At 41.9% G+C, this 13,483-nt stretch overlaps 1 protein-coding gene across 5 annotated transcripts in view; it reads left to right on the top strand.

Moving 5' to 3' along the window:
* Positions 1 to 13,483, top strand: part of LOC140715673 (progesterone-induced-blocking factor 1-like) — a 282,888-nt gene that overhangs the window by 204,529 nt on the left and 64,876 nt on the right. The window contains exon 1 of one of the 5 annotated variants that reach the window (XM_073028085.1): positions 4,567 to 4,815. The exons of 2 other annotated variants lie outside the window; for them this stretch is intronic. In XM_073028085.1, the coding sequence (XP_072884186.1) occupies positions 4,705 to 4,815 (111 nt within the window). In that variant the 5' untranslated portion in view covers positions 4,567 to 4,704. Of the gene's footprint in view, positions 1 to 4,566; positions 4,906 to 5,461; positions 5,652 to 13,483 lie in introns of those variants that run through there. 2 more of the 5 variants (XM_073028078.1, XM_073028093.1) reach the window with 2 other exon arrangements.

Here is a 13,483-nt window from a genome sequence, read left to right as displayed (position 1 = left end):
GGGCTGCTTTTGTTTAGAAAGCAATAGTGTGTTATATTGTTCAGTCCATTGAGGTCACATTGGAATTATTCTGTTGTCCCTCCCTGAGAAGTTGAAACACTCTTCAGAAGTGAGGTGAAATGAAAATTTCATCAGTTTGTTCTGACAATTTATGAGAATGTTAGTGATTGCATCAAAAGCAAGCAAGTTGATAACTTAAATTATTATTGTGATTTTTGGGATCTTGTGATTCTCAAATAGCTGCTGCATTTGATCTGCTAAATCATGGAATTTCAAAGAATTATGTGAAATAATTTAAATTTTGTTAGATCGAATCAGAATATAAATATAATCTCTTTTATTTTGAAGCAATTCCATTGATTTTATGGATTTAAAAACTACATCAGCTGTCAAACATATAAATTCTATATTTCCTGTCTCCTACCATGATAAGAAGCAGTTGCTTTTGTGGAATGCCATTGCATTCACCAGTGCAAAATGAAACTGTCTGATAATAACGACAACTAAAAATCATCCCTGATGATTACTTCCTGCTAATTGTTGTTGGAGATTGTGATGGGTTTCAATGAAATGAGAAGTATTATCAAATTGTATATCTTTGACAATTTGAAAAAAAAGGATAGTTATCTTTGTAAGATGTCTTTAATGATCTAATATGTAAAATTTTATTAATAAGTAGCATGAGGAACTCAGTACAATACTTCTGGTAAAAGATGTTCAATGTCACTCTTGGTTATATTCTGTAAGGCAAGCTGCTTGTAAGGCAGAACAGACTTGATGGGCCAAATGGTCTAATTCTGCATATATCGTATGGTTATATGGTATTTCTGAACAAAATCATAACTTGTCTAACACTAACTTGGCTTTCTCTTAAAAAATCTCCAAATTGGTTTAGTATTACTAACAAATTGCTGAGGCAAAAGAATTACTAGAATTCTAGAAATGGCAGCCTTTACGGAGAGCCACAGAGAGTTAATATTTCATAAGGACGGCCTTTCAGAGAAAGAGAGGGGCAGTGGAGGAGTATTGCAAATGCAGTCTTTCATATGGAACAAAGTCTTTATTTCTCTGGACAGAAATATAGAGGTCATTGCTTAAGGTGAGAAGAGAAATGTTTAAAAGAGATTTCTGAAGCAAGTTTTGTTTTATGCAGAGAGTGGTAGGTATCTGGAAGATGCTGCCGTGTGAGGGAGCAAAAGCAGATACCATAGCAATCTTGAGCTGCCGAAGCTTTATAGTTCATTGGTCAGACTGCACTTGGAATATAGGGAGCAGTTTGTTGGGCCCCTTATCTAAGAAAGGATGTGTTGGCTTTGGGGTGGGTCCAGACAAAGTTCACGAGAATAATCCCAGGAATGAATGAGTTAACATATGAAGAGCTTTTGTTGGTCCTGGACCTGTACTTGCTGGAGTTTAGAAGAATGATGGGGGGATCCCATTGAAACCTATCAAATACTGAAAGGCCTAGATGGAGTGTACATGGAGAAGAGGTTTCCTACAGTGAGGGAGTCCAGCACCAGAGGGCACAGCATGGGAATGCAACGATATCTCTTTAGAACAGAGATGAGGAGGAATTTCTTTAGCCAGAGGGTGGTGAATCTGTGGAATTCATTGCCAGAGATGGCTATGGAGGTCATGTCATTAGGTATATTTAAAGCGGAAGCTGATAGGCTCTTGATTAGTAAGGCATCAAAGATTACAGGGAGAAGGCAGAAGAACTGGGTTTGAGAGGGAATGGCAAAGCACACTTGATGGGCTGAATGGCCTAATTCTGCTCCTATGTCTTATGGTCCTATGGTCTAATACTTAAGAGGTCTTTAGACAGGCACATTAACAGGCAGTGGTGGGGAAGGCATGGATATAGATCATGTGCAGAGAGGTGGGATTACTTTAATTTGACATCGTGGTCTGCATAGACATGAGGTTCCATGTTCTAGGAACTTGATAAAAAAAACATCATTGTTCTGGAGACATAAGACATTGCAGATGCTGGAACCTGGAGCAAAAGATAACAAACTGCTGGAAGAACTCAGCAAGAATGGTAGGGTAAAAGAACCATGGGTGACAAGTGAGGTGGAAAATCTAGTCAGGTGGAAGAAGGCAGCATACATGAGGTTTAGGAAGCAAGGATCAGATGGGTCTATTGAGGAATATAGGGTATCAAGAAAGGAGCTTAAGAAGGGGCTGAGGAGAGCAAGAAGGGGGCATGAGAAGGCCTTGGCGAGTAGGGTAAAGGAAAACCCCAAGGCATTCTTCAATTATATGAAGAACAAAAGGATGACAGGAGCGAAGGTAGGACCAATTAGAGATAAAGGTGGGAAGATGTGCCTGGAGGCTGTGAAGTGAGTGAGATCCTCAATGAAAATACTTCTCTTCCATATTCACCAATGAGAGGGAACTTGGTGATGGCAAGGACAATATGAGTGAGGTTGATGTTCTGGAGCATGTTGATATTAAGGGAGAGGAGGTGTCGGAGTTGTTAAAATACATTAGGACGGATAATTCCCCGGGGCCTGATGGAATATTCCCCAGGCCGCTCCACGAGGTGAGGGAAGAGATTGCTGAGCCTCTATCTAGGATCTGCATGTCCTCGTTGTCCACGGGAATGGTACCAGAGGAATGGAAGGAGACGAATGTTGTTCCCTTGTTCAAAAAAGGTAGTAGGGATAGTTCGGGTAATTATAGACCAGTGAGCCTTATGCCTGTGGTGGGAAAGCTGCTGGAAAAGATTCTTAGAGACAGGATCTATGGGCATTTAGAGAATCATTGTCTGATCAGGGACAGTCAGCATGGCTTTGTCAAGGGCAGATGATGTCTAACAAGCCTGATAGAGTTCTTTGAGGAGGTGATCAGGCATATAGATGAGGGTAGTGGAGTGGATGTGATCTACATGGATTTTAGTAAGGCATTTGACAAGGTTCCACACTGTAAACTTACTCAGAAAGTCAGAAGGCATGGGATCCAGGGAAGTTTGGCCAGGTGGATTCAGAATTGGCTTGCCTGCAGAAAGCAGAGGGTCATGGTGGAGGGAGTACATTCGGATTGGAGGGTTGTGACTAGTGGTGTCCCACAAGAATCGGTTCTGGGACCTCTACTTTTCGTGATTTTTATTAACGACCTGGATGTGGGGATAGAAGGGTGGGTTGGCAAGTTTGCAGATGACACAAAGGTCGGTGGTGTTGTGGATGGTGTAGAGGATTGTCAAAGGTTGCAGAGACACATTGATAGGATGCAGAAGTGGGCTAAGAAGTGGCAGATGGAGTTCAACCCAGAGAAGTGTGAGGTGGTACACTTTGGAAGGACAAACTCCAAGGCAGGGTACAAAGTAAATGGCAGGATACTTGGTAGTGTGGAAGAGCAGAGGGATTTGAGGGTACATGTCCACAGATCCCTGAAAGTTGCCTCACAGGTAGATAGGATAGTTAATAACGCTAAAGGGGTGTTAGCTTTCATAAGTCGAGGGATAGAGTTTAAGAGTTGCAAGGTAATGATGCAACTCTATAAAACTCTAGATAGGCCACACTTGGAGTACTGTGTCCAGTTCTGGTCGCCTCAGTATAGGAAGGATGTGGAAGCATTGGAAAGGGTACAGATGAGATTTACCAGGATGCTGCCTGGTTTAGAGAGTATACATTATGATCAGAGATTAAGGGAGCTAGGGTTTTACTCTCTGGAGAGAAGGAGGATGAGAGGAGACATGATAGAGGTATACAAGATATTAAGAGGAATAGATAGAGTGGACAGCTAGCACCCCTTCCCCAGGGCACAAGAGGACATGGCTTTAAGATAAGGGGTGGGAAGTTCAAGGGGGATATTAGAGGAAGGTTTTTCACTCTGAGAGTGGTTGGTGCGTGGAATGCACTGCCTGAGTCAGTGGTGGAGGCAGATTCACTGGTGAAGTTTAAGAGACAGGTATATGGAGGAATTTAAGGTAGGGGTTATATGGGAGGCAAGGGTTTGACGGTCGGCACAACATTGTGGGCCGAAGGGCCTGTACTGTGCTGTACTATTCTATGTTCTATGTTCTAAATCAGGCAACATTTGTGGACGGGGGTCAAAATTAGGTTTAAGATCACCGGTGTACGTCGTGAAATTTGTTAATTGCATCTGTAGTACAATGCAATACGTGATAAAATATAGCAAAAACTGTGAATTACTGTACATTAAGTAATTGGTAATTTTATATTAAATGGACAGTCGACTGTCCATTTCCCTCTATAAATGTTGCCTTGACCCGTTGAGATCCTCCAGCAATTTGTTTTTAACCTCATTGAGCAGCTAAGGGACGAGAGCGGTTCCATGGAAATACAAGTCTTTTGCAATGCAAAACGGTATGACAATTGTATCACAAGAACTTTTTAAGAGCTGCGGAGGCGGGCAATTTCTGCAACAGGTACACAGGTTGAATGGAATCCGGTGTCAATTTGTCAATAATGAAATTTGATGCTCAGTGGGTTATCAGAACCTGCCTCTCGGACTCCGGTTGCACCAAGTTGATTGGTTATTTGGACCATCAATCGGAATGAAGACACCCCTGATTGGAGAGGCCGGGTGCTCGTCACAGCCAGCTTTGGCACCCAGCAGAGGGAGGGCGAGAAGTAAAGTGCGGGATAGTTTTGGGCACTCGGCTTTCGCCGGGACCACTGAGAGCGCGGCGGTGGCAGATGCTGCTTCCTTGTACGGACAGAGGTGCCCAGTTGTTCAATGAGAGCTTCCTCCGCTTTGCGGAGCCCAATGACCAGCAGCGTCCTGACGGGCAGCCTGGGCGGCGGCAGTAGCAGCGCCGACGAGCCCGTCTTCACACAGCTCAAACCGGTGAGCCTAAACTCGGAGGAGCAGACGGCGATGTTCGGGGGCATGAAGAGTCCTGCGGCGGGGATACTGGCGGCCGATGAGCTGGCCCAGGTACGGCTCCACCGGGCAGCATAGAGCAGGGCAGGGCAGACTTCCCGAAGATCCATTCTCAGTTTTAGATAACCCCAAAACATTGTTGAAACAGTCGTGTAACTTTGTAGCCAGTCTTTATAAATACTTAGTAGCTAGTGTTTATAGATACTTTGTAGTCAGTCTTCAGAAAAACTTTGTACCTAGTGTTTAAAAATACTTAGTGGCTAGCATTTATAGCTGCTTGTGACACAGGAGATTCTGCAGATGCTGGAAATCTGGAACATCACACACGAAATACTGGAGGAACTCAGCAGGTCAGGAAGTATTTATGGTTCATTTTCGTCCATAGATGTTGCTCGACCTGCTGAATTCCTGCAGAGAGGGAGGGAGGGAGAGAGAGAGAGAGAGAGAGAGTGTGTGTGTGTGTGTGTTGGGTTATAAATGCTTTCTAACCAGCCTTTTCAAGTACTTTGTAGCCAGCTTTTAAAACAAAAATTACTTTATCTGCAACAAATGACCAGCTACAAACTCTTTATTTAATTTTGCAGTCAGTAACGTTGCAACTGTTGCTTTTGTCATAATGTGTCACCGAAGGAGGGTTCCCTTTTCCTGTTTACTTTTCCGTTTCCTCGCTCGAGAACACAAATCACTTCGTGGTTGGCAATGAGTTGGCAATTGTTTGGATTCAGAACGCGTTGTGTTCTGTCACTCCCACCCCCGTTTAGTTTTCCGTAATTACACCGTTTATTTTTACACGAAGGAAGGTGAGTGCAGATGTCCTTTTCCTTCTGATGTCTTACTGATGTCTTACTGATGTTGTTGGAATGTGAAGGGTACTGGCGCTGAATGCAGAGATACGGCGGTGTGTCAACACGCCGTGATCCGGAATGGATCGGCCGGGATGATCCTGGGATCACCCGCTTGGTGGCCAGAGGTGCTACGTCGGGCTCGGCCACCTCGATCATGAGTGTGAGCTTTAAAAAAAACTCGGGGCGCTGTCCGGGAAGTTTTGGGTGACCGGATAAAAGCTGATATAATTTAGTATTTTGTCACTAATTGTTTCGTGGGGCACAATTTCTTGCAAGTTCCGCAGTTCTTACGGGGACATGTCCGAGGTAAAAGCTGGAGTAGGTTAAATCGGTGGGATAAGATCGATGCTCCATCTTGGGTACGAGCCTACAAAGTACCTAGGACATCTTCAGGGAGCGGTGTCTCAGAAAGGCAGCGCCCATTATTAAGGACCTCCAGCATGTCATTTTCTCACTGTTACCATCGGGTAGGAGATGCAGAAGCCTGAAGGCACACACTCAGCGATTCAGGAACAGCTTCTTCCCCTCTGCCATTTGATTCCTAAATGGACATTGAAACCTTGGACGCTACCTCATTTTTTAAAATATACAGCATTTCTGTTTTTGCACGTTTTAAAATCTATTCAATATACATAATTGATTTACTTGTTTATTTATTATTATTATTATTTCTCTGCTGTATTCTGTATTGCATTGAACTGCTGCTGCTAAGTTAACAAATTTCACATTACATGCCGGTGATAATAAACCTGATTCTGAAAAAGGGGCATGAATTTATATATGTAATGGCTTCAGTGGCTCTTGAATGATGTTCAAAGCCCCTTTACAGGCAGTGATAAACTTTTGAAACGAAGTTATTTTCATAAAGGAAAATGCCGCCGCCCAGGCACTTGGATAGGTACTTGGAGGGTGGGGCTTGGAAACATATGAGCCGAATGCAGGAAATTGAGACGACCGTGATTGGCATGGATGGGCTCATTTGGCCGAAGGACCTGTATCTATGACACCAAAGCTTTGCAGCCATTTTGGGCAAAGCAATGTCAAGACAAATATCACGACAGTAGCTATGTTTTAGTTTTTTAAAAATAGGCGTATTGATTAAGGGACAAGTATTGGCATGGAAGACGTCCAGAAGGTTTGTACCTTGACAACGTCTGCAAAGCAACGGAGAGAAGAGAGAGATAGAGAGAAGAAGGAGGAGAGAGAGAGAGAGAGAGAACGGTCCACGAGTTTAATGTCCAATTGAAAGATAGCCCCTCTTTCAGCGTGGAACTCCCTCGGTGTTGTACTGTGTGTCCAGCCGGATTTTCTTCACTGAAGGTCTCTGGAGTGAATGTTGAACGGCCAACTTTAACTTTTTATGTGCCTTTGCTGCAAAACGAGTGCCAGTGTGTAAACGTACGCGCTGGGGCGTGAAGCATAACACATTCTCTGACTCTCCCTCAGACGAAACGATGTGGGTTATGTACCGGACAAGGGCGAGGGTTTTTTTTTTAAATTTCTGATCTTTTTTTGGTTGTTGGCCGAGGGTGTCGAGCGCTCCAGCTGGTTATGCACTTGCTGTGTAGCATTAAGCATTTGACTCCCTCCTCGCCCACACAGCGAGTCATTGAGACCAGAAAAAAACTTCTCAGCTCTTTGAAATTCTCTCTGAGCCACTGTACCGAAAATATGCCAACGACAGCTGAAAGATCTATAAGGAGAAAACTTAAACGTCTAGCCAATACTAAACTTTGTAGCATCTTTTTGTTTCAAGGGTGGACGGAGTCAAAATTCATTGCGCGTTTGCTGGGATCCAGCCATTGATCAGATTTTCCATTAGTCAGTTGATTTTCGCTGGTGGGTGGCAACAAATATTGCTAAGATATATTTGGCGTTATGTGGGACTTTTACAGATGGAGAGGGAATGTGGCACTGGTCTCTTCAGTGGCAGTGCTAGTTGCATGCTTTCCTGGTGACTGTATGAGCATCCAACTCCCCGCCCACTCTTTCCCTCACACCCCTCACCCTCACCCTGCTCCAGTTCTATCTTCGTGTCAGACCATTACTCAATGGTGTTTTCTATTTCAGATATTTTGATCTGTTTTGGAAAATATTCGAACAACTGCTTGACTGCATAGAATTTACTAAACTTTATTTGACCTCACTAGGAATATGTATTCTTATTTCCTCTGCGTAGGATAAAAGGTGTGTTGAGTTCTCGGCAATAACCTTTAAAAGGAAGCGGATAATCTAGTCTTTAGGACTCTGCTCTTACTGAGAACTCGCTGTATGTAAATTGGTTGACACATTTCAAACTTAAAGTGTCTACAAAGCTTTAATTTTGAAGTACTTTAGGATATTCAATATATAAATGCCTGCTTATGTGTGTTATTTTAAACATGATGTTTTTTTTTAAATTTACAAGCTCAGTATAGTGGTCTCTGATAGATTAAGTGTATCATTACAAATCAAATAGGAGCCTGAACCCTTATGATAATACTGAGCCCTTATGATAGGTTCAGTATTAAGATTTTTTAAACAAAGTATGTACTGCTTCTAAGGTTTTAAAATTAAGCTGATATGGTACAGCTTATGTTTTCAAAGTTCAAAAGGTGTCAATTTAAAAAAAAATATATATAGATTAAGAAACAGATGGATTGGATTTCTGTTGTGACTGTGCCATTTAATGTTTCTGATATGCCAGAGGTGGCCATTTTCCTGTTCCCAGTTTCAGATAACTCGCTGCGGTACCTTCCCAGGCAAATAGTGAAGCTAGATTTGCAAGCTGCAAAGTTATATCTTTTGTAAGGATCTGCCATGTTTGCCTGTATTAACTATGTTTATTATTATTTTATTATAGACTTATTACATTATTGCACATTGGTAAATTATTATTGTGGGTATTATTATTCTGTACTATTAGCTATTATTATTATATTTATTATTACTGCTAAGTGTGGTTTTAAATGTTGCTGCTGTAACAAAATAATTTCCCACTCAGGATCAATAAAGTACTTATTATTACTAACTCTTGTGCATCTGCTGTTTTAGGAAAAAGTGCCATGTGGGTTGTGTGTTACTGTTAATTTATTGCTTTGAATCAAATTGTATAATTCAGCATTAATGCAATCTATAATTGCACTACCAAGACTTTTTGCACTTCATTTGTGTCTAGTGTGAGATTTCTATAGAACTGGTGTTAGTTAACTGAAATCCGAGCATTGGCATTGGGCTCCGTCAAATTTGTTTTTATCTCTAGAGTAATGAATCACAAACATACCTGGGTTGGGAGAGGGCATGAGTTTTCTATTGGTTTGTATAATCTAATTACATCAGGCTTTGTGGAAAAACTCATCATAATTTATTTTTGATTTTACTTTTAATTGTTCAGCTGTATCTTTATCCTTGGCTTATACCTTTTGAGCTGTAGGCTAGTTGCAAAATGTGCCTGGAACTTCCTTGTCAGCTTTCAGATATTTGAATTGGACAGTGAGTTGGTGGCTGTAGTCAGAGAGAGTGAGGTGCTGGTGGTTTTGGAGAATTCTAAGAGGTATTGCAGCCTCTCTCACCTATCCTTTGTGGGCAAAGAGGAAGTTCCACACATACTGTATATCTTATAGCTGATGTACAGCTGGAAGTTACAAGGCTAAGAAGGATAAGGAAAACTAGTTAAGACAGAGCGCCAAAATCTAGACCTGAGTTTAACATGAATACTACCTCACCATTCCTCTTTTGCAGTACATTTTTAAAAATTGTAGCCTATAGTATTTTTTATGCTTTGTACTGTACTGCTGCTACAAAACAACACATTTCATAACCTGCATCAGTGATAATAAACCTGATTCTGGTAAAAACAAGCCAATTCTATATTCAAGAGAAAGAAATGTGCAACTCTATGTTCTATATAAAGAAAATAGCATCATAATATTGCAAGAAATGGCAAACAAGTTACATATTATAAATTATTAAAGCATACTGTCGATGGATATTGTCCCTCATTACTCTATTTCTGTAACTCATCTATAATTAAGACCCTAAGATATAGGAACAGAATTAGGCCATTTTGCCCATTAAGTCTGCTCCGTGATTTCATCATGGCTGATCTGTTTTCCCCCTCAGCCCCAGTCTTCTGCTTTCTTCCCAAATCCCTTCATGCCCTGACTAATGCAGAACCTATCAACCTCTATCTTTAAATATACCCAATGACTTGGCCTCCACAGCTGCCTTTGGCAATGAATTCCACAGATTCACCACTCTCTGGCTAAAAAAAAGGCCCTGCTCATCTCCTTTCTAAATGAACATCCCTCTATTCTGAAGCTGTGTCCTCTGGAGCTCCTGCACCATAGGAAACATCCTCTCCACGTCCACTATATCGAGACCTTTCAACATTCGGTAGGTGATCTCCCCACCTTCCTTCATCTGAATTCCAGTGAGTACTGGCCCAGACTCATCAAGCACTCCTCGTATGATGAGCCTTTCAATCCTGGAATCATTTTTGTGAACCTTTTTTGAATCCTCCCCAATGTCAGCACATCCTTTACTGGATAAGGGGTCTAAAACTGCTGACAACACTCCATATGAAGTGCCTTATAAAGCCCTAACATTACATTAACTGTAATCTAAACTTGCACATCTCTATTATATCAGTTCTGAAAGCAACTTGTCCTCCCAGTCATTTGAAGGAGCTCCTTTCTTTCTGGGCAAATGATCGATCCCACCTACAGGTTCTTTGCCAGTTGTTCTCGCATCACTTGGCAGGCAGTATGTAAATCACTGCAGTCCGAAAGCATTCAGTTATTTTCCTCTCTATGACAATTGTTGAGTTGTAAAGAAGGCTGTAAAAGCCAGGCTGAATACAAAAGGAGCAAAGAAAATGAGACAGCAAAGGTAAACTCCCAATGTATTTGGCAATTAAAAATGTTATAAAGACAAGTAAATAAAAAAGTGGTTAATATATGGAAGAGTGAAGCCCAATAAGGACTCTCGGGTGATTGCACTTGACACCTGGAAAGATACTACATGAGTACTTTGTATATACCTTCATCAGGGATGGGGTTATTTCAATGTAATGGTTATGGATGAATTAGTGGGACCACTGCATTAATTGATAGTGTGGGGTTAATAAAAGATTTATGCAAGTACCCAGACCAGATGGGATGCCTTTTAGGATTTTAAGGGTAGTATAGGAGGAAATTATGACAATGCTGACCATAATTTTCCATTGCTCTTGGGATAAAAGGTGGTACAAGAACACTGGAGAATAGAACAAATTATTGTTAAAGGAATAAGTCTACTGACCTCCAGCATGTAATTGTAACTACTGTAGTGGGAAAGGTTTTAGTAACACTTATCCAGGCTTTCTACTTCTCTTGTGTCAAGATGAGACCACCTTTGGGGTGGGTAACCTTTAATCTGATGGCATGAATATCAATTTCTCCTTCTGGTAAACAAATTTTCCTGCCTCCACTTCCTCTTCTCCCCACTGACCTTTTACCTTTTCTCATCTGCCTATTATTTCCCCCTAGGACCCCTCCTTCCTTTTCTCCTCTGGTCCACTCTCCTCTCCTACCAGATTCCTTCTTCTCCAGCCCTTGACCTTTCCCTCCCACTTGGCTTCACCTATCACCTTTCCGCTAGCCTCCTCTCTCCTGCCTGACCACCTTATTCTGGCATTTTCCCCCTTCCTTCTCAGTCCTTAAGAAGTATATCTGCCCAAAACACTGACTCTATTCATTTTCATTATTGTTGCCTGACCTGCTGAGTTCCTCCAGCATTTTGTGTATATTGCTTGCCATTAATAGTCACTTGAGAAAGATGGATTAAGGTAAATGAACATGGAATTATTGAGGATGTATGCCATTTAAGTAATTTTACTGGAACTTTTAGCAAGATATGGAGATTTAATGAGGCTAATGTACTGATGTCTTCTACATGGAGTTTAAGAAAGGTTTTGATAGGATGCAACAGAACTGAATTATCGGCAAAATTGAACCACACATCAATTTTGCTACCGGGGAGAGTTTAAACTAGAATTGCTGGGGGGGGGGGGGTGGGGGGCGGGGAAGGGTGTGGTAACTGAACTGAAGAAACGGAGGAAGAGCCGGTTGTCTCACAAATTGAGAAAGCTTGTAGACAGTGTGAAAGGGAGGATAGGCAGGTGATAGAGAAGGGATGCACTCAGACTGATGGTTTGAGATGTGTCTATTTTAATGCAAGGAGTATCATGAACAAAGAGGATGAGCTTAGAGTGTGGATCGGTATTTGGAGCTATGATGCTGTGGCCATAACTTTGGAGAGGGATAGGAGTAGACAAGTCAGGAGAACGTTTAAATGGAGTAAGGGGGAATATCAGGAAGGAACTTGGAAGTAAAAATTGGGAGCAGATATTCTCAGGGAAATGTATGGCAGAAATGTGGCAAATGTTCAGGGGATATTTGCATAGTGTTCTGCATAGGTACGTTCCAATGAGATAGGGAAAGGATGGTAGGGTACAGGAACCATGGTGTACAAAGGCCATTGAAAATTTAGTCAAGAAGAAAAGAAAAGTTTACGAAAGGGGACCTTGCTTTGTGGATCCAGAATTGGCTTGCCCACAGAAGGCAAACAGTGGTTGTAGACGGGTCATATTTTGCATGGAGGTCGGTCAGCAGTGGTGTGCCTCAGTGATCTGTTCTGGGACCCCTTTTCTTCGTGATGTTTATAAATGACCTGGATGAGGAAGTGGAGGGTTGATGACACAAAGATTGGGGGTGTTGTGGATAGTGTGGAGGGCTGTCAGAGGTAACAGCAGGAATTGGACCCCAAAATCCCTCTGATCCTCTACACTGCCAAGAGTCTTACCATTAATACTATATTCTGCCATCATATTTGACCTACCAAAATGAACAACCTCACACTTATCTAGGTTGAACTCCATCTGCCTCTTCTCAGCTTGGTTTTCTATGTTTCTATATTATAGAAGAGATAGCACAAGTGCAAAATTGGCTAAGGTAATGCAGTGAATGGTTGTTTGGTAAATAGGGGGAAGGTGATCCATGGCACTATTGAGGAAGTTACCAGGAAACTTGTTGAAGGCAAGGCAGTAGATGTTTCTATATGGACTTTATCAAGGCATTTGACAGGAGATTGATCAAGAGGTTCAGTTATTCAGTGCTCAAGATGAGGTAGTAAATTGGATTGGACATTGGCTTTGTGGGAGAAGCCAAAATGAGGTAGTAGTTGAATGCTTCTCTGACTGGAGGTCTGTGACTTGGGGAGTTGCAGAGGTATTGGTGCTGGGTCCATTGTTGCATGTCATCCATATCAACGATCTGCATGATAATGTGGTTAACTGGATCAGCAAATTTGCAGATGACACCAAGATTGGGGGTGTAGTGGACAGTGAGGAAGACTATCATGGCTTGCAGTGGGATCTGAACCAGTTAGAAAAGTGGGCTGAAAAATGGCAAATGGAATTTAATGCAGTCGAGTGTGAGATGTTGCACTTTGATTGGACCAAACAGGGTTGGTCTTACACAGTGAATGGTAGGGCACTGAGGAATGCAGTAGAACAAAGATATCTGGAAATAGAGATCTATAATTCATTGAAAGTGATGTCACAGGTTGATAGGGTCATAAAGAAAGCTCTTGGCACATTGGCCTTCATAGATCAAAATACTGAGTACAGCAGATGGGGTGTTAGTTGTGTAAGACATTGGTGATGCCTAATTTAGAGTATTATGTGCAGTTTTGGTCACCTACCTACAGGAAAGATGTAAATAAGGTTGAAAGAGTACAGGGAAAATTTACGAGAATGTTGCCAAGTC

This window comes from Hemitrygon akajei, chromosome 2 (assembly GCF_048418815.1).
Source record: "Hemitrygon akajei chromosome 2, sHemAka1.3, whole genome shotgun sequence".
Taxonomy (NCBI): domain Eukaryota; kingdom Metazoa; phylum Chordata; class Chondrichthyes; order Myliobatiformes; family Dasyatidae; genus Hemitrygon; species Hemitrygon akajei.
Note: the sequence above shows the minus strand (reverse complement) of the source record. Positions and strands in the feature narration are given on the sequence as shown.